At 35.8% G+C, this 21398-nt stretch overlaps 1 protein-coding gene across 6 annotated transcripts in view; it reads left to right on the top strand.

Moving 5' to 3' along the window:
- PDS5B (PDS5 cohesin associated factor B) overlaps positions 1–21398 on the top strand; it is a 130995-nt gene that overhangs the window by 24088 nt on the left and 85509 nt on the right. For all 6 annotated transcript variants that reach the window (XM_072850372.1, XM_072850373.1, XM_072850376.1 and 3 more), the window contains exons 2-6: positions 11924–12049; positions 13902–14105; positions 18602–18688; positions 18786–18883; positions 19908–20034. In XM_072850372.1, the coding sequence (XP_072706473.1) occupies positions 11942–12049; positions 13902–14105; positions 18602–18688; positions 18786–18883; positions 19908–20034 (624 nt within the window). In that variant the 5' untranslated portion in view covers positions 11924–11941. The remainder of the gene's footprint in view (positions 1–11923; positions 12050–13901; positions 14106–18601; positions 18689–18785; positions 18884–19907; positions 20035–21398) is intronic.

Raw genomic sequence — 21398 nt, 5'->3', positions numbered from 1 at the left:
ATTGACCAGAAAGTTGTTCTAAAACTTTAATTTAAAAACTAGAAGTCTTCCTCTAATTATCAGTTTTTCTTCATTGTCTGAGCTATTTATCTTTGAGCTTTTGTCTTACGGTGGTTCATTTTCTTTGGGTGCCATCTTCCAGTATTTCTGGTATTTACAGTGATTTCTGCCTCTCTTCCACTGATCCTTCTGACTGTCTCATCTTGTGACCTCTGTAGATATCTTCTCCTGATGTAGCAGACTTTTATGTGTGGTTTTTTCCAATTTAAATTACCTTGATGATAGGTGTTTGGTAGTTGTACATAGTATTCCAAGCAAGTTCTTGCCAGTACCTTAAAAATCGCTGTTAGATGTTGAGGGTTTTTTTTTGGTTGGTTGTTTTTTTCTTTTTTTCAAATACTTTGTCTAGAACTAATGTCACATAGCACTAGTGTGTAGTCTTGCCGTGATTTTCTATGCCTAGGTCCAGGCATAGCACTCCCCTTCAATCCCCTGGCTTTTTCCCTTACAGTTGATTTTCTTTCAGACTTGTGGCATATAGTCTTGTTTGGTGGTTCAAATGAAGTATTTATACTTACAAACATTTCTGTTTCTCTGTTCATTCAATCTGATTCGTCTCTTTATCCATCTATCTATGATTTCCAATTTAATGCTTACATAATGATTTTCAGTGCAAGGAAGGTGCAAATTGTTTTATCACAGACTGATCAAACATAAATTGTCCCAGAGTAATATGATAAGCTGTAAGTTACATTTATCCTTGTATTTAAAATTCTTACTTTAGCATGCAGATTTTTTCTAAACTCTTCAGGTATTATTGATGGCAAACTAGTGCAGCTGTAGGGGCAGTATTTCTTTTCTCCTCTGCATTATTAGTGACTGCTGCCTTTATTTTCTTGTACTACACCTTAATTTTGAAAGTCAATTTACATTTTTGAAATTGAAGTGTACTACACTGTAATTTTTAAATAGCTTTCAAAAGATTTGCATACCACACTGGTTCATGAATTCTCAAATGGTGTGTATGCAGTGGCTTCGATTTCAAAACGTGAAGTTCTTAAGTGTAGACACAGTAACTTATGATTGAATATACCTGTTACCAATTGCCACAGGAATGAAGTTTTACCTACTATTTCTTTGAAAATAGGTATTGAGCTGACTTTTTAGGGTATTTCAATATCTTGTTGATAAGCAATCATTACTATGCAGTAGTACTTTTTTCTCTTGGTTTTAGCTATTGAAGTGCAATTTTTTTGTGTGTGTGTGTGTTTTGTTTACAATGGCCATCTCAGTTTGGCTCCAGTTCTGTCTTTATTTCTGTATTTCCTAGCCTTTGTGGTGTAACTCTCCTGTCTTGAGGGCTCTGATTACTACTTACAACTTTTACTAAGTGGTTGTTTGAATTCACTTAGTAGAATGTAAACTTTCCTTGCACCCCAATCAAGGGGACAAACAGCTTAAAACTCAGTTTTGTTCCTTTGGCTTGGACATTGCCCATGACCGCTGTGTTGAAATCTTGTACATCTCCAAATAACTTCTGCTTTCAATTTGGGCCTTTTAGAACAGAGACTGCATTTATGTACTGCTTGTGTCAATTTAATATAAATATTAATTGTCTCTGAATGTTGGCAAAATCATATCCTGTGGGATGACGTACTTATGTGATCTTGTTTGTGAAACTTAAGTTTTGTCATGTGTATATAGGCTGGAAAATAACCTATATCCTGACTAAGAGTGTGACATAGAGGGTAGTTTTGGTCATCCAACTATGTGCATGTGGCTTTCTTGACAGAAGAGGTTTTTTTATTCCAAGTTTCCCACTGAGAACAGTATTTCCAGATGCAGTAACAATTAATGAGGAGGCTCATATGGACAAATTTCACTGCTTCTCCTCGGTATTGTATAGCTCAAACGTACAGATAGAATGTTGTGAACGTTTCTTATGTTTCTGAAAACCACCTGTATGGGTAATGTTGGTGTGTGTGATAGCTTCATGTGGTGGAATGGAAGCAGAATTATCCTGCGGCTGATGCATGTGCTAGTGGTTCACTATCTGTGAAATGCCAAAAGATGTCCAGAATGTTCTTGCCTATGTTCTCAGCTGATACTGATAGTTCTCTGTTTTTCTGGAGGTATAAACAGGATACTAGGTGTGGCCCTTGACAAATGTATTTTGAGCACCAGTATGTCAGATTTCTCACCAGTACCAGAAAGGCAGGGTATCTCAAAGTCATCCCCTGAAGAAGCCAGGTGAATATGTCAAGGTGAGGTAATGATTGAAATGAGTCTTCATTCACCAATGGTGGACTTAATGGGCTTTTGTGAGCTTTACAATCTTAGAATCATAGAATTGTTTAGGTTGGAAAAGACCTTTAAGACCATTTTGCATAATTCTCCCTGAGTGTTGTTTGTAATAATTAAATTACCATGCTTTATTCTCAAGTCTCGTCAGTGTTATTTCAAAGACGTGCTTTCACACAAACCACTCACATTTCAGTTTAGTACTGATTAGTTTGAGTCTTCTGTATGAGCAACTGAGTTCACTCTTTTTTTTTTAATTGCCGTCATAACATTAGCAAGGATGGGAGAGGTCTGATTTCTTGAGTTAGGTCAATATATACACTTTAATTTTAGTCTTGCTTAGACCATGCCCTTATTGTAGACTCCAGGTATTTTTTGACTGCATTCTTTCCTAAACTCTATTCAAATAATCCTGAAGTTTAGGCTCTCAAGGCATGGACATAATCAATAATGGCAATTTTTGTAGGCTTTATTATTAAAATCAAGAGTCTGTGGAGAATATGCATATCATGTGGCTTTTCAGAAGCTTTGGGCAAGTTTTCTGGGGGGCAAAGAATATGCTGTAATATTCTTAAGCTAAAGAGTACTGTTTTCCTAAATTCATATTTGTATTCTAGAGGACAGGGAAACTAGCATATTTTTAGACAGCTCTGTCAGATTTGTGATACACTGAATTTAGTTTTCTTCATCTTGGATTTATTCTTGGACATGATTGCGCCATTAACACTCAACTGAAGATCCTTTACATGGGATATATCGTATAAGTATTTCAAGTTTGTCAAAGCTGAAGTGACCAAAAATTTGTTGGTGGTGTGTTTTTTTAATGGAGACTATCAAGAAAACAAGAAGTGTTAGCAGCCTCTGTAATGTAGCTAAACTTCATAGTGTTTGATAGTGACCTTTAACATGTGAGAAGGTTTCATCCTTTGAAGGTCAAGGTGAAAAGGTGATTGTCAAAAACTTAATGGCTTTTTCTCAGACTTAATGAAACTTACCTCTGTTCTCTGCACCTGCCTTTCTCCATGCTTCTCCTCCCTGCTGGAAAAGCGTTATCTTTTCACAAGATCCGCTACATCCAAGCTGTACGTTGAACACTACATTTCTGATTTTGTGAGTATAATGGCATCCAGCCTATTTGCAGCTCCTTCTACGCATTTTTTTCCATTTCTTTAAGAAATTGTATTTTTTGTAGATCAAAATAGATTGCTTACTACAGGACTGGAAATGTTTAGTAAGTGTATTAGGTGAAAAATGCCATGCTCCTGCCCAACCAATTTAAGTTCAAGCCAATTTGAATGACTTATTGTGCTTTTTTTGCAATATTACCATTTTTGTTATTTCACATACTTTGCATTCAATGTTTAACACTGAGGACTGGTCATAGTCTGCTTGTTACACGCTTGCCTTTTTTAAACTTTTATATAGTATGCTTCCGTAATATGACCACCTAGCAAGCAATGAGGTGGAATGTTTTCCCTAGTGTTTAGCTAACTGACAAATATATTGCAGATGTCTATTTTACTAACATCATATTGTCAGCCTACACTCTTTTCCGCTTTATGAAACAAATAATTACACTTCTTTTTAATCTTAACCAGTATTTCTTTCTTCAGTTACGGTTTTGCCGCCTTCTTTCTCTGTCAGAATCTTTTGCTATAGTCTTCAAATTTTTATCTCCTTGTCACTTCTTTTGCTGCAGCCATGCACAGAAATAAGAAATTATAATCATAATGCCTGCAATGCATTTGCTTAGTCTTGGGTAGAAGTGTGAAAGCTGAGATCCCACAATAACAGGGCAATTTTGTTTTTCCTTAGGCTGTTTATTGGTTAGTGGTGAATTCTGTTATGTAGTTTCTCTTTTTTTTTTTTTTAACTGGGTTTATTTCAGTTAAAATTCTGTTTCATGAAGGACAAAAAAAGAGGCAATTTTATTCTTGTCATTTTTGCTTTTAATCACATCTGAAAAAGTGCTGAAATTTACAAGTTGAGTCACTTAGGTTTTGTGGTAGCTGCAAGTGTCTGCAACACCACTGGAGAGAGCTGTATGCTGAGATAAGTTGGTACTGAATACTGTCTACTTGCTTAATCTTTGGGAGGCTTTCTCTAATGAAGTGTGGAAAAAAAACCTTATCAGCAGAAATGAGGACTTGCCTGGGATAATTTCCTAACTGATTGCAAGGGGGAGTACTATATTCTATGTAAGTTGTTTGCAGGTTTTTTAGTGTGCGTATGTGACTTTGGTATTGTGGCTTGTGTTAATGTTTTGTTCTTTATTCGCACATGTTAGTTCTTTTACTGAATCCTCCAAATCCTCTGTACATTATGAAAATATCTCCTCTTGCACAGTTATTACCTGCACATCTTTTCATTTTCCACTAAGTGTTTAGTTAATATGTTAATAAAGAAACTTAATGTGCTTTGCCATATTTTCTAATGGAAGGTTTAAAAATAGCATTTTCTGATTTAAACAGGCGTTATTACTTACACGTTGACTGTCAAAGGTTTGCCATTAATGAGACTTCTGTAGTGAAACCCAGTACTTTTCATGTCATTTGCCAGGCTGAGTGTGCTACTTCTGCCTTACAATGTGGTTCTTCATTCCAGAAGACCTTTAATTAGTGGTTTCTGTAAATTCTTCTTGTATCAGTCCTAACTATGTATAGTGCTGCCTTACAGAATTGGGAAGCTAACATTTTCTTGATGCTATGAATAATACTAGTATCTTGATTTATTGATGGTTAAGTAAACAGTGTAACACAATATAACATTTCTAAAAGAGAATGGAAAGTATTCATATAGATATTATATCTGAATCAGTATGAAAAATGACTTGGATTTACATGAGCACACTTGGTCCAACACTCTAAAGTTTTCTATTTTACTCAACAGCAGAAAATTAACTGCCAAGTTTCTGCCTGGAGTGGCTTTTTATAGCCAAGATATAAATCCTTCGCAGTAGATTTATTATGGAAATACATTTAATTTAGTGGCACTTACATAATGAAAGTCTTTAACACCTAAGTCATGTTGCACCTTGATCAATTGTTGTCAATCAGCTGTGCACAGCAGGAATTTACCAGGATGTAAAAATTTTCTGTAAGTGGCTTAAATCATTAAATTATTTGTGTTTTATTAATAATCCTGCTGAAGTAGAAAGATGTCTGCCTCTTCCACTTCTGTAAGTTGCTGAGTAATCTCTTCAGAATACCTTGTTGTATCTTTTGTGGAAATTACAGCTTGACCAATTTCTTCATACGTGCTATATTGTCGAAGCAAAGTTAGTGCTCTCGAAGTATTTGTAATGGTTTATATTTATTCATACAAGGATATTACCTACTGAGGGTACAAAAATAAAAAAAAGTATACAAATAATAAAAAGAAATGACAAACAGCATGTTGACAGAGGAACAGAGCTTTGGAGTGAAGTCTGTATTGTGGTTTAGGAGATGAAAAAGGTTTGACTTGCTCTCAATATTCCCTGAGATAATTTAAGGAAAATGTTCTTGGGTCTTCTAAACTGTCTTTGTATTCTTGATGGAATGGCCTATGACAATGAGAGGCCACTGGTCATACTGCTTGATTGAGGAGAACAGACTGATGAATATTTGCAAATCCTTTTTCTTGGCTACACTTTCTTGTTGTTGGAGTGATATGAAATGAGTAAACACATATATTTAAATCTCTACACATTGCAACTTTCTTCCATGCCAGCAATTTATTAAATTCACTTAGGCTTCTAATAGCTCTGTGAACGTGAAGAAAGTGTTATTCCCAGCGGCTCTTTGTAAAATGACTTGCAAAAATAGATTTAAAAGTGTAAATATCTCTATAGGTCAAATTTATGTAAGCTTTCTTCAATTTTGTATACATAATTTAAAAATACTGATCTCGAGATGTAACTATGTAAATAATTACGTATAGTTCAGTAAAAGTTCTGAAAAAATAAGAACGATGAAGTTCGTAAAGTTCATCACTTTTTCTGGTGATCTTCTATGCCCTCATGTTTGGATTCTGGATTTTAAAGAGGAGGCAATAGTAAGGCAGGAGACAGACTTGTAAGGAATATAGGAATTGATTTGCAAAAGTTTGCATCATCTCTTGGAAAAGATTTGTACAAAAATATCTGAAGGATTAAGATTTAAACACATGTATGGATCTCTGAAAAAGTACTGCTGACACATGACTTCACGTATGTTAAGGCATAGTTTGTTTAATCATTAGCACAGTTAATTAAATCACCATAGGCAATGTGAACTGTCATCCAAACAAAATACAATTAAATGGAGTGTGGTTTAAGTCCTCCTTTTAGATCATTGACTTAACATCCTGTAATGATATTTATTGACCTATTAAATATATTGCATAGGTACTTAATATGCAAGATATCAATCCATGTTTTATTTGCATGTATGTAATCTGTTTTTTATACTATTGAGTAAGTAGAGTATGTGTAGCTAAACTATTCATAAATAATTATGTACTATATAGAAACCATCTGAATATTGAATCTTTTAATAGTTAATATAATGGCCAGTAGACTTAACTGGAACTGAGTAGTTATTGGGTCCTGCTAATTATTTACAGAACTACTCATTTGTATTTTATTTATTTGAGTTTGACCAAATTTTGGCAATAGTACTTGTTACTAATTAACTCTGTTTAGAGTAATGAATTGTTCCCCATCTATGATCTGGCTGATAATAATAATTTTACATTAAATATGACCTTTCGATTCAACTTTTGTCACAGGAGGTGGATTACTTTAATCCATCCTATTTTAACATCCAATAAGGGCAACTTCCACTTTTGTTGCTTTTTCCATGCTTTAATTTCGTGTTATCACTGTACAAAGAGTATGTATTTTGTCTGTCTTCCTTTTCTGTTTCTTTTCTTGTATTAGTTTCTTCTACCTCCCCTGCCACGTATAATTTAGTTTTTAATTTGTCAAGCTTTTTTATACATACTATTTTTCAATGTACTTCTACAGTCTTGCTCTTGGTTCCTGATTTCATGTCTTTCAAGTTACAGTTGCAATGGTGCTTCTGTGGTGAAAGAAGCAGTGCCTAGATATCTTAAGGTCCTACTGTATCACCTCCTTCTGTACAAGGAATGCAATTCATATTTTAATTCTATATTAGCTTAAGATATGTTTATTTTCTTTGTAGTTTTCGAAGACTTGACTTAGCTTATAGTACTACTTAACATAACCAAAGCCTGATTTGAATCATGATTTTTATTCCTATGTATTAGGATTAACATTTATTTGTTATATATTTGTTGAAGTTTCTTGTTATATTTATCTTTTTTTTGTTTTGGTGTTTGTTTTTTTTTTTTTTTGTTCTCCTGTAACAGCAGAAACAGAGCACATCTCAGTGATTAGTTAATAAGCTTACATTCTGGCTGATGCAAAGCATCTCAGTGCCTGGAGTGTTTTCTTGCCTTAAAAAAAGTATCCATATGAGCATTTTCCTTTTTCTTTGGCTTCTGATTGTGTATATGGAATAATACTGGATTTCTGAAAACATTGTGGAGAACTTATAAAGTTTCACTTATTAAAAATTTAAAAAAACTTGTCAGCTGAGTCTCTTGTTGAATCTCAAAGAAACTTTCAAAGAATTGCTCTTTTTGAAAATGCTTGTCATCTTTCAGTATATTCCAAAAGAAGACAGTGCATCTTTAAAAACAAATTGAAAAAGCTTTTTGAAATTCAGTTGTTGGATATCACCTCACTGGCTTATGGATTTTCATGCGAACATATTCTAGATACAGTTGGCCTTGAGGCTGCTGTTCTTAGTTGTCACTGTCTTCCTTTTCCTTGACAGAAGTTAACTGAAACAGCTGGTGTAACTGTTATGTGAAATCATGGAGACTTTCCTTTGGCTACAGTCAGGTTAAATCCACCCCCCCCAAAAAAAAAAAAAAAAAAAAATTTCCTAGATCCTACTAAATGTTCAACACAGATTATTTTGACAGAGCTAGGTATTCACAGCTATAGTGGCAGTCCAGGAGAGCAGAAAATTATAGCAGTGGGATGTAACAAAGCTAATTCAGTTTTATTTAGGTAATGATTGAAGTGATAACTGTTGTACAAGGGGGTAGTTTAGCATTGAATTTTCTCTTGTTGAATGATAGGCTTTGTTTTTTACTACTTATTTTAAATTTTTTTTTTTTGCAGTAAAGCTTACCATTAATCCTAAAAAACTTTCAAGATTGATCTGCAAATTTTTATTACATAGGAAGTTTAAAAGGTTTATTATCCTTTGTCCCTTATGGTCTAAGTAGTAGGCTATTTCAGTGAACCTTTTTAACATTAATTTTTGGTCCTGTAAGATTAGATGTATTAATTCCATAGAAAACAAATTCCTATTTAGTGTTTTCTATACTTCTGAGAGGGATAAGTTATTATGCAACCTTGGCTGGCTGCTAGGTGCCCACCCAGCTGCTCTCTCACTTCCCCTGCTCAACAGAATGGGGAAGAAAATAAGATGAAAAAGCTCATGGGTCAAGATAAATACAGGGAGATCGCTTACCAATAACCATAAAGGGCAAAACAGACTTGACTTGCGGAAGATTAATTTATTGCCAATTAAAAATAGAGCAGGATGGTGAGAAACAAAGACAAAACTAAAGACACGTTCTCCCCACCCCCCTTCTTTCTAGGCTCAACTTCACTCCTTCATTTCTGACTCTTCTACCTTCCCCATCGAGCAGCGCAGGGGAGATAAGGAAGAGGAGTTGTGGGCAGTGCATAACCTTCATCTCTCCTGCTCCTTTCTCACACTTTTTCCCCTGCTGCAATAACCAAGGGAGGCAGTCCTTCACAAATGTCTCCAATGTTGGTCCTTCCCATCAGCTGCAGTGCTTCAAGAACTGCTCCAGCGTGGGCCCTTCTCATGAGCTACAATCCTTCAGGAACAAACTGCTCCAGTGCGAGTCCCCTACGGGGTCACAGGTCCTGCAAGGAGCCTGCTCCAGTGTGGGCTCCTCTCCACAGGCTGCAGTGTGGATATCTGCTCTGACATGGTTCTCCATGGGCTGCAGGAGAACAACCTGTGTCACCATGGTCTTCTCTATGGGCTGCAGGGGAATCTGCTCCAGTGCCTGGAGTACCTCCCTCTTCTTCTTCACTGACTTTGGTGTCTACAGGGTGGTTTCGCTCGCATTATTCTCACTTCTCTCTCTCGTAGCTGCTGTGCAGCATTTTTTACCATTTCTTAAATATGTTATCACAGAGGCACCACCAGTGTCACTGATGGGCTCAGCTTTGGCCAGGGGTGAGTCCATTTTGGAGCTAGCTGGAACTGGCTCTGTCCGCCACGGGGACAGCCCCTGGTCCCTTCCCACAGAGACCATCCCTGCAGCCTGCCCTGCTACCAAAACCTTGCCACGTAAACACAATACAGATGTTCAATTTCAAACCCAGACCTTGGATGCCACTCAAGCTTTAAAGCGTGGTTGCATGTCAGTTGGATGTATCAGCTGGACAGTTCAACTTAACCATAATATATGAGTTTCAGTCTTTGAATTATTTCAAAACGTGCTCCAAATGGGACTATGTCACCATATTCTAATCAAGTTTCCACTGCAGTTGATCTGGTCTGTCAGCTATCCACCACTGGAAGGGGGAGTTTTGTTCCCCAGTTCCCTTAGTTCCTGTTCCTTCCCTTGAGTTAACTTTGATGCTTGTCATATGCATTTCAAAAACAATTAGGCTTGTTTTTCTGAGTTGGTGAGTTTGGTTGGTCCAGCAAAGCATCTGGTGCTTTTATACATTCTCAGATTGTGAGAGGAGCAAGGCTCCCTTCAGCTGTGATGAGCTGTTAAAATGAATTTAGCTGTGATATATAACATCATTCTATCTGAGAATGGAGGATCTATGTCAAACAGCAAGAGCAATGAACTTGATTACATCTTCTGTGCATTTTTGAGGAGTCCTAGGTTTAACTGTCATGACGGTGCATTAAGAAATATAACGGGGTTAAAGGTGGCATAATATTTTCCTGGGAGTATTAGAAAAAGTTACTTCAATGAGTTTCGTTCTGTCCCAGCTTTCTCATCTGTTTTTATGACAGCTGCAAGTACATAGCACGTGGGTCAATGCTGTGTATACGTAGGTACAGAGAAGATGACAGAAGCTAGGTTGGCTTTTGTGTAGCTATTGAACTGTGTTGCATATCATGCCTGTTGAATGATGTCTGATTATGTTCATTCTACTTATGTTTTCCCCATTTCCTAAAATAAAGATGTGTTGTGCTGTATGTATTTACAAAAATTATTTAAATGTCAATATTAACTTTTTTTTTTTGTAAAAGATTAGTAAAGATGAAGCAAAATCTGTAACTTAGGTTGTGAAATGCGGACTGAAGAATACAAAACATGTTGGGATATTTTTTGGAGGTGGATGGATGTCTGTTTCATGTGCCAGTTCTCCTTCAGTGTAGAATGACCTTGGCTTGGTGCAGTAAGTCTCAATTATGGCATGTTACACTATCCTGTTATGGAACATGCTTTTCGCCCATCTCTCCTTGTGGATTCTGGTTGATTTTTATTTCTGATACTGTAGCTGTGAGAAGTTCAAAGTGTACATAGATCCTCCTTGTATAGGAGATCAGTAGGAAGAAAATGCCTGAGTTGGAATTCACAATTCAGGAAAGTGGTGACTGTGACAAAGCATTTCAAACTTTTAAATAAATAACAATATCAAAGCAATGGCAAAGAAATTTTATTTCCTTTATTTTTTGTTACATTCTTGACTTGTAACTGCCCTGGTACACTTTTTCTAAAATCCTAATTACCCCAACACCTATCATCTAGTTTTTTTCACTGTCTTTTGTATTAATTGCTTTTATGTAAGTAAAGCTTTCAATTCAGCTTCCTTCTCTACAGCAGTGGAACTTTGCATAGCTTAGGATGGATTAGGTGGCAGTCTGCATTTGCATCAGTTTAAAGGGACTGAAAAACCAAGTTACTGAGTTGTTTTCATAGTTCGAATTTAGGAAGAAGATACTATTGCTTATCTGCAGTCTTTTGCTTAAAAACTTGGCTTTATGGCATGGAGGAAAGACTTCCATTTGGTCTGCTCTGTTCCTGTCCCTACTTCATTCTCTGTCTGCTGCTGGTCTGGCAGTATTCGCAAATTAAAATTAGTGATGTGTAACAGCACTGCTATTTAGACTTTTGGGGAAATTGTGCTGTAGTAAATTGTTTGGAAAACACAAAGTCCAGTTCAGATGTCTGTTCTCAAGAGAGTCTAAAAATCCAAGCTGGCTAGGATTTATTATTACTAAGTGGTGGTAACAGTTCATACAATAAGATAAGAAGATTCTTGGTGCATCTTTAAGTGTGAAAATCAAATACATTCCGGAATGAGGGGTTTTAGCTTTTCTGTTGTGTACTTCTGTCAAGTTTTATTGTGGTATAGGACAGTCTACCTCAATATCAAAACCATTGCTGTCTGCCACAATATAGGTTACTGAAAACAATGAAAATGTTTTGTCCAATTTTTTCTTTGTTTGTATGGGTTTTGTCTGTATATTTCTACTTGGATTTTGTTCGTAAAAGTGGGACAGATAAGGTCAACAAACTAGATAAACAACACTGACTTCTTAATTTCTTTTCACAGTTTTAAAATCGTGAAACCATGGCTCATTCAAAGACGAGAGCCAATGATGGAAAAATCACATATCCTCCAGGAGTCAAAGAAATCTCTGATAAAATATCTAAAGAAGAGATGGTGAGAAGGCTAAAGGTTAGTAAGCAAGTAACTGCTGATTGACATTTCTTGTACGTAGCATTCAGTGATCCTGTTACTATATTTTCTGAAAGGGTTATTTTTTTCTTTTCTTTTGGGCTTTACCTTTTCTGTGCTCAGAAGGAGGAACTTGTTGGCTGTTGTGTCTTCTGTTCTACCACTTTCTTGAAGTGACTTGTCAAAAAACATTTAAATGAGTTAAAAAATCACAAATGGAAATAAGCTATATTAATTGCAAATTCTACTTTAATTTTATTTCAGCTCCTTCAGTCAGTAGTCTTAGAGAGGAAAATACTGGAAAACATGAGAAGAGTCATAATTTTGGAAATAACATGGATGTGTCAGAATACGTTCCTCTTATGCATTTGTGCTCTTTGGGTTGATTATAAAACCCACTTTATTCTCATTATTTTAGCCTGTATCATAATGAAAGTAGTCTTTGATTATACTACGTATTTCTGTCTCCTGAATTTCTTAACTACTTTATTTGGCTAACTCTACAGGAAGGTTGGAGAGATTTGGGGGATAATTATGTTACTATAGTTCTTTATCTACCCATGTACTCTCACAAAAAGGCAGGCTTGTTAGTATTGTGTAGAAGGAGAGCTTGCAACTTGGGTTTTCCCTGTGAAACAGGAGGGAACAGATGTGGGAGAGGAACCTTAAGTATTCTAACAGCTGGAAGACCTTAATGTGGAGTTTTTCTTAAGAAATAGTTTTAAGTCAGTTTGAACTACTGGTAAATTAATAAAACCCAATAAAACCCCAAAACACAAGGATTCCTTCCCCCCTCCCACCAGTAACCTGTCTGTGCTTTGGGAATTGGGCTGGTAGACTTTAGTCAGTATGCTGCATTCTATGATGTTGAATAGAAGACGACATTTATAACTTTCTGTGTGAGTGACTCCTAACAGAAGAAATTATTTGTTAGCCCTTGCATATTTTTTTCAGCTTGTGAAAATGCACACAGTTCTTAACAAGGAACTTTATTGTGTAATTAAGTCTTTATTATAATTTCATTAATTTTAATGAGAGTTGAACTCCTTAAAATAACTCTGCCTCTGTGATCCAAATAAGAAATTGGCAAAAAGCACAATTACTTTGTTTTGTCAATAGGTTTTTTTCCTCCAAAGAGTTTTTTAAATATAAGAATTCCCACCAGCTAGCAGTTACTAATTATGGCTTTTCTTGCTTTTGTTCTATTTGGGGTGTTAAATACTTGGTGTCCCAGACTTTTTTTTTTTCCTTCCATAACTTTAGTATACTGGATCCTAATAATACTAATGGCTATTTTAGTCCTGTTGGACAACTTGCATGCTGCTGGGCTGCGCTGGATTTAACATATGCTTCTGCTGAAAGTGTGTGCTCTGCTTCTGGGCAGCACAGGGGATAATCTTGTCCTCAGAGCAGTAGCAGAGAAAAACCTGAAATTGAAAGAGAATAGAGGGAAAATAAGTTGTAACCCTAAATACTTTAGGGAGAAATAAATATTTTGAATAAAGTTTTGCTGTTTTCTAGATTTTTCAGTGAATGGCTGTAACAGTGAATGCTGCTGCGTTGTTTGAATTGGCCAACTTGATTATATGGTTTCTTAAAAAGATATGTGAAGTACTACAGCCAGGCTTTCAGTAACTCTACTGAGACTGTGTGTTAGGACAATTGATGGAGGACTTGACTAGGTCCTTCCCGTACCCTGAAAAATAAGACACTTGTTACTCAAATAAGTACTACTGCATTGCTAATAATGCTTCTGATAGAAGTTGCACAAAACCAGAAAAGGAACTTTCAGTAAGGACCCTGTTACACAGAGTACTTGATTTTATGTACTGAAGTCTGTCTCTCTTCTTAGATGGTTGTGAAAACTTTCATGGATATGGATCAGGACTCTGAAGAAGAAAAGGAGCTCTACCTAAATCTTGCTTTACATCTTGCATCAGACTTTTTCCTCAAACATCCTGATAAGGATGTACGTTTGTTGGTAGCATGTTGTCTTGCTGATATTTTCAGAATTTATGCCCCTGAAGCTCCATACACTTCACCGGATAAACTAAAGGTACATTGAATTAATCTCTTTTTCCACACCAGGTTTTTAAACTGAGTGATTGATATAATTGATTATAACTTTTTTTTTCCTCCCTTTATTTCTGGTTCAGCCTAGGCAATCCAAGGTTTTCACTTGATTCTGGGATAGGGGTGTTTGGTCATGTTCATCAGATAAAGTGATATATAGTACATCTTTCAATAACTTGTAGAGTTTTCGATTTATATTGAAAATAAATATTTTATTGAACTGTTATTGGGATTTGCAGATAGTGGTCTGTTACTTTAGAATTATTGATATGTCTCTAGCTTTTATCATAATCTTTTGCAAGATAGCTAATTCTTTCAATTGGGAAAATACACCTGTGGTTTCCAATTAAACTACCAAGAGTTGATTACTGTATTTTTATAGATGAAGGCTCTGTTGAAACAAAGGAACAGTATTTTTGTACAGAGGATAATTATTTCTGATGTGAATTGGGAAATTCTGCAATTACAAACATCACTGATCCCACTAGATGGAGATGGTTGATAGAGAAATGCCAGGTTTGAAAAGGCAGTACAGATATGCCCCATTTGTTTCAGAAAAATTAAATTTCAAATTGTTTTGTGGTTTGTTTTTTCTTTTTTTTATTTTTAATAGAAATCTTTCTTTCTTTCCAACTCACAAAATCAAACTACTTCCCTTACGCAGTCTGAATCTAGAGTGATGAACCAAGTCTTATAGAAAATCTTGCAGGGGAAAATAACACTGAAAAATGTGTACTTTTTTTGTCTCCCTGATTTAAGAGTATGTGTGGGCTTTTTTGTTTTGGGTTTTGTTTATTTTTTCCACAGTAGGATAAAAAGGTGATTGCGGTGGAAGGTGTATCTATTACAGTGGAAGAAATCACTCAATTTCTGATCTAGTTCTTGCACCAGAAGTACTTCATAAGTAGGGCAAATGGTACAGTTTCAACTGTAGTACATCCTTTGTTGTCAGACATACTGGAAAGATACCTAGGGATTTCTGTTAGCTGTGTTTTCTTAATTCTGAATTGTTGCACCTCTGATTATACCCTGATTATACACTATCTAGTTACCTTACTTATTGATTACACCATCTCCAATCGGAGACAAACATTAGCTTTCTCTACTGTGCTATATTTAAGTCTGCTTTTGAGGCATCCTGATTTCTACTTGAGCTTTAAGTATATGTTTTCCTTTGCTTGTTAGGCTTAGAGGTGTGGTTTTTTCCTCTTTTTCCGAGTTGGGCTAACAAATGATAATATTCTTCCTTACAGAATTTCTGATCTATCAAATGGTACTAAGTTTCAAATTTTATGGTGTATAATATTGGAAGGTTTACATTACTGATTTCATACTTGCAGTGTAAACATATTACTACTACTTGGATAGAACTCTGAACAGACTAGGAACTTCTACTGTCAGCATTCAGTTCTGTCATCTGTGCAGATTTCAGAATTCAGTTTCTTGATGCAGATTTCAAACACAGTTTGAGAAATAAAGAAAGGACAAACAATAGAGACCTTTGCCTCAGGCTATTGAGGTAGGTTTTTGCAAACCTGTTTCCGCTGAACACAGCTTTTGTGGTTGCAGGACAAGTTCTGATACAAATGTTGAAGAGTTCTCTCCACTTTATGACAAAGAGGTAAGAGGAAGAATGCTTCCTCTTGGGTTATATCTTGGCACTATTTTAACTCGGTATTTAAAATCATATTCATACTGCAGCTTTGAGTCTCTTCTATTATGTTTAGCGCCAGAGTTGAAGATGGCAAAGGGGAGTGCTGAAAAGGATAATTTCTTGAGAGGGGAAAACTTAAATCTTAAGTCTTTGCCCTTGCTTCAGACTCTTTGGATTTCTTTGTAACTTACGCATCATGCAAGTGAGGTACTGAGAGAAGGGATCAGAATTTGAGGTTTCCCTCTTATGTGTATCCTCAGTATAAGTCTTACATTCCTCTCTGAGTGTTGAAAGAGCTTTGACAACAGGCATGGAAAATGGCTAAAAGCAGAACTGGAGCAGGATTGCTCTTCTGGGATCTGGAAATTTCTAACTTAAGTCCTCCTCAGTCTGGGGAAAGCCTAGAGCCCAAATCTAATTTTCTGGGGGGGAAGATGTTCTAATCACTGGTATGTGTCAAAGAAAACCACTTGGACAAATGGGCTATCTGCCTGACTTGGCTGAAATGGAGATGTTTAAGGGTATATATGGTAGCAGAACTTCAACTATGCGAATATGTTCTGTGGTGAAAGCCATGCCTCTGATGCTTACTGAAGCCATTACATGGTTAATTGGTATCAAGACAACAATCCGCAAAAAACATTCAATGTTCTTCCTGAAGTTGAAGTATAAGCATTTTTGTTTTTAGAGTCTGGGTTCTAATGTAGACTTGCTTTATGGAGTCTGATGTGAAACCATATAATCCAATTTGTGAAAATGTTGCAATTTCTTAGCTGCAGCCCAAAGTTTATTTTATCCTGTGTTTTGTGTTTATAAATGCATGTTCAAATGGTGTATTCTGTATGCTCACAAAAGAGAAAATTTGGGGGTTGTATTACACTAGATACTAAAAATTAGTGAGTGCTTTTGAGTTTAGTCTGTCTTGCTTCCTTTAAAACAGGAACAGGAAAAAAATAATAGGAGTAAATTATTACTTTTCAAATGATGCCATTATTATTTGTGAAGCATTCAGATGCGGGACATATTGTACATGTATGTTGTTCATTAATATATGTATTTGTATACAATACAGTGATGTGTACTTTATAAAAATTTGGAAAACTAGTTTTGGTCTCAATAGGGTCTTTGAATCATGTTCAGTGAATAAGCGTTCATACTGAGCTGCAGGATAAAAAATAAAGATACTTTGTTAAATGAATACGATCCATTTTTGCACAGATTGAGGTTCACCTGTACAAGTTTAACAGGATAGTTATACATAGGCCATGAATTCTAAGATGAAATAGCTTTTATTTGGCATTGGTCATTCTCTCAGTTCCTCACTTTCTTCTTTAATTGAATCTCATCCTCCACTGAGACTCAGTTTGTATGTCTTCTAAACTTCACAACACCTTCTGGTGTACCAGTTTTTCAGATGATGGAACTAATTTTGGGTGGGCTGTTGGCCTGCTAGTGGTTCAGGCACTAGTTTTTAAGTGGGGATTCTTCAGACTGGCTTTTGTCTGTGGACTGAATGCTCTTTAGTGGTTGGAGTCCATTTAGGTGTGTTCTTTGAACTGTGTCTTCTGGTTTAATTTCAACTAAAGTGTCTAGTTCATGTGCTCTGTAATTGGTCTGAAGTGTGAACCAAACAGTGATTCTTCTGATCATCCGTACTTAAAACTTCAAAGGCACGGTCTTGATCCAAATTCAAATATTAATGTAGCTGTATCTCTGAACAATGTGCTTGCTGTGCTTTTTTGCTGAGTGATGATGATGTCACATGTAATCTTATTCTTGTTTTTACCTGGAACCACAGTAAGTGCATTAAGCAGTAAGCTTAATGGTGAAGGCTGGATTTTGTGGTTGTAGCCTTAGAAAGAAGGAACCCCATTCTCATCTTTTGTCCATCTCATCATTCTTGGGGGTGTGAGGGGAAATGGCCCTTTGAAAATGTTGTAGAAAAGCTTTCTAGACTATTTCTAGGATAGTTTTTTCAGGGTTGACTGTAAGGCTTTCTTGTATTTATTACGGCAACTTTATAGCTTTTTGGAGTTTGATTTATACTTAGATTGTTAGATAAAATATTATAGATACAGTTGAAGTTGTGAACACTGTCTCTAGTGATATGTACTTCTGAATCTTTTGATTTAACATAGAAGTTATGAATTTCCAGCTGTTAATTATCTGAATTTAAAAAGACACGCTTCCTGCGTGTTTCCATTCTGTTCATAATTGACTGTTCCTTATAATCTGCTTGAATTTATTCTGTGTGAGACTGCAGAAGAAGTCTTCTGGTGCTGAAAGTTGATAAAAGAAGCAGGAGAAACTTGGTTTATTGGTTTTTGGAAGAGACGTGATCTGTGTCAGTAGCATGATGATTGAGAAATGCACAAACACTACAGTGTGAACCTATTACAATACTCTTAGGAAAGCTGCAGTTGCCTACTGCTTTGTTCCCCTTCTCCTGTCAACCTATTGCAATATGAAGTAAAAATGTGAAATTCATCGCCCTTCTGAATGATCTTTTGACTTCTTCAGCATGTCAGCCAGTTGTAGCTCTGTTTGTCAGGTTGAGTGTTTTTCTTTGGAAAAGAAAAACTTTTTGCTTCCACAGAAAAAGGTTACTTTCTCAACCCTTTAAAGAAACATGAATAATTTTAAAATTACTCCTTGATGTTCTCTGTGATGTTTTGTAGATCTTATTTTGGTTAGTGAAATAGTGGGTCTGTCATTGCTGCATATTTTGCAATGATGAATAATACTAGTAATTGAAAAAGGTAATTATTTTAATTTTGAAAGTTTCATTGCAGTTGATTAAATAACTATCACTTCTTTCTTTTCAGGATATATTTATGTTCATAACAAGGCAACTTAAGGGTTTAGAAGATACAAAAAGCCCCCAGTTTAATCGATATTTTTATTTGCTTGAGGTAAGCTTCATAACTTATTTCATAAGAACTGTTAAATGTAATTTTTCAGCTTAATCTTGTATTGACTACTCCTTTTATTTTTTCCTGTCCAACACAGAATATTGCTTGGGTCAAGTCTTATAACATATGCTTTGAATTAGAAGACAGCAATGAGATTTTTACACAATTGTACAGAACGCTGTTTTCGGTAATAAAGTAAGTATTGTCATATGATATATTATTGCATGGTTGAGGTCAGATGTTTCTAACCCAGGTGTTCAGTCTGTGTGACTTCTAGTGTGAACGAGCTTAGTTTTGTAATTCAGTTTAAAGGTACCGGTATAAATATAACAAGATATCAGTTTTGCCTGTTGTAATTAAACAAAAACTGCAAATTGTCTTTTTCCCAAGAAATTTACTTTGTCTTTTACTGCATTTATTTTATTCTGTTTTGGAAATTGAAAGTGAATGGTGCAATATGCAATTCTAGGGAATTTGGAGGATTATTGCTATAAAAATGTGAGTCAGCAAATAGGGGACACTGGAAAGTACTGCTAGAGATCGTCTAGTCTGCCCCCCTTGCTCAAACCAGGGTCAGCTAGAGCGGATTGCCCAGGAGTGTAGCCAGTTGGGTTTTGAGCATCTCCAAGGATGGAGACTCCGTGGCCTCTCTGGGCAACCTGTTCTAGTGCTCAATCACCCTTACATTTGAAAAGTTTCTCTTTTGTACATTTAAACGCTATGTCCTGTATTTCACCTTGTGACCATTGCCTCTTGTCCTGTCACTGGACACCACTGAGAAGAGTCTGGCTCTGTCGTCTTTACTCCCAGCATCAGGTATTTAAACATAATGATAAGTTCCTCCATAAGCCATCCCTTCTCAGGGCTTTAAAAAAAAAAAAAAAAAAAAAAAGCCCGGAACTGGACACAGCACTCCAGATGAAGTCTCACCAGCATTGAGTAGAGGCGAGGGATGTTCTAATACACTATCTTTTCATGGTAGGGACAGATACAGTCCTCTTACTCTTTTACTACAGCAGTAAATGAAGAGGGCATGAGATTAAAGAACATTTTGAAAAGAGGTCTGTGGAGCCGAGATACTAAAGTATTTTGACTTCTGAGAAAACTTGTGATGCCGAACAACAAGGAATATAATAATCAAATCGCCATAGGGAGCACTCTGAATTGAAGTTGTACTTTATATGAATAGTCCACTAAGAATTCTTGTTTTTAATTTCAGCAACGGTCATAACCAAAAAGTACACATGCACATGGTTGATCTAATGAGCTCTATCATTTGTGAGGGAGATACTGTGTCACAGGAACTTTTGGATACAGTGTTAGTTAATCTAGTGCCAGCACACAAGGTAAGACTTAATAGTGGCTTAATTTTTTTTGTAGTTGTGATTTTTTGGATGTATGTATTCAGATATTTAGATTTCATTGAGAGAATAGGTGTAGCAAATGTTTCTTTACTTGCTTTTTTTTTTTAGGAAAAAAAAAAACTTTCAGTAGCATTTCATTGCTTTGATTCACTTGCCATAAACCAAAGTATCAGTGGTCATAGTAATCTAAAAGCTTTAATGTAATATGAATTTATACACAGATTTTTTAATATATGTTCAATAGCAGTAGAACGTGGTATAAAAGATACATATATCCTTTGGGAAGTTTTTAATTAGTGTAATGCTGTATCAAAAGCTCAAACGAATATGCTGCCTTAAGTGGGAGGGGAAAAGTTATGACTGCTGATTTGTAGTTGGCTCTTGTATCTCAGAAATGTTGACTTGGTGTTATTGAAAGCATTTTGGTATGTTTTTGATGCAACCATCGAACTAACTGTTCAGAAATAGTGGTGCCTGAAGAGCCCAAGTGATAGCTGTCTTTCCTTAATGAATAATGTTTTGTCAAAAAAAAAGTGTCCTACAGATGAACTGAGGAAAAACTTCAAACTTTACATGTGTTGTGACACTTAAATGTTTAAAAAGCAAGGAAGTCTGACTTCTTTGTTCAGAAAACTAGCTGGGTCCTACTGGAATCTCTTGGGCTACAGTGTAGAACATGACTTGTGTATGATAAAAAAAAAAAATCTGGGAAATTATCTAGGAAGTGCATACTTAGCTGGATTTTGGACAGTTCTGCCTGTCATCTGACACCTTGCTTTTTTTTTTTCCTGTTCAGGAAAAGGCTAACTTTACTTACACTTTTTAGAAACTACAGTAAGATTAAGTGGGTATTAACTGGGAGATTTTTGCACCTTCGGAATGCCCTTTATTTAAAAAAAAAAAAACAACAAAAAAACCAAACCAACAACAAAAACAAACAAAAAAAACCCCACCAAAAAACAAGCCCCAAACCACCACCCTGCCTCCCTCTCTCCCCTCTCCCCCCCCCCCAAAAAAAAAAAGAAAAGGTGGTGTACCTGAAGAAACTGAGTAGACTTTTCATAAGGTGCTTTCTGAAGAATATAGCAAATAGTGCAACATACTGTGCCTTACCACAAGCCATCAATTTCAGTAAATAAACAGCACATATATTATTTTTCTATTTACAGTAAAAGGCTAAATGCTTAGTATTAGATCATTTTTTTTTCCACTGGAAATGTTTTAGTTGGGTCCTTCAAGGAGTCTAGTACTTTTGTGCCAGGATCAGACTGAAATTTATGTGGCTAAAACTCAGATTTACAAAATAAAGCCTTGGAATACAAGAAACAAAAGCAAGACTATGCAAA

The sequence above is a fragment of the Ciconia boyciana genome, chromosome 1 (genome assembly GCF_034638445.1).
Source record: "Ciconia boyciana chromosome 1, ASM3463844v1, whole genome shotgun sequence".
Classification (NCBI taxonomy): domain Eukaryota; kingdom Metazoa; phylum Chordata; class Aves; order Ciconiiformes; family Ciconiidae; genus Ciconia; species Ciconia boyciana.
The sequence above is the reverse complement of the archived record's forward strand: the minus strand, read 5'-3'. Positions and strand labels throughout refer to the sequence as shown.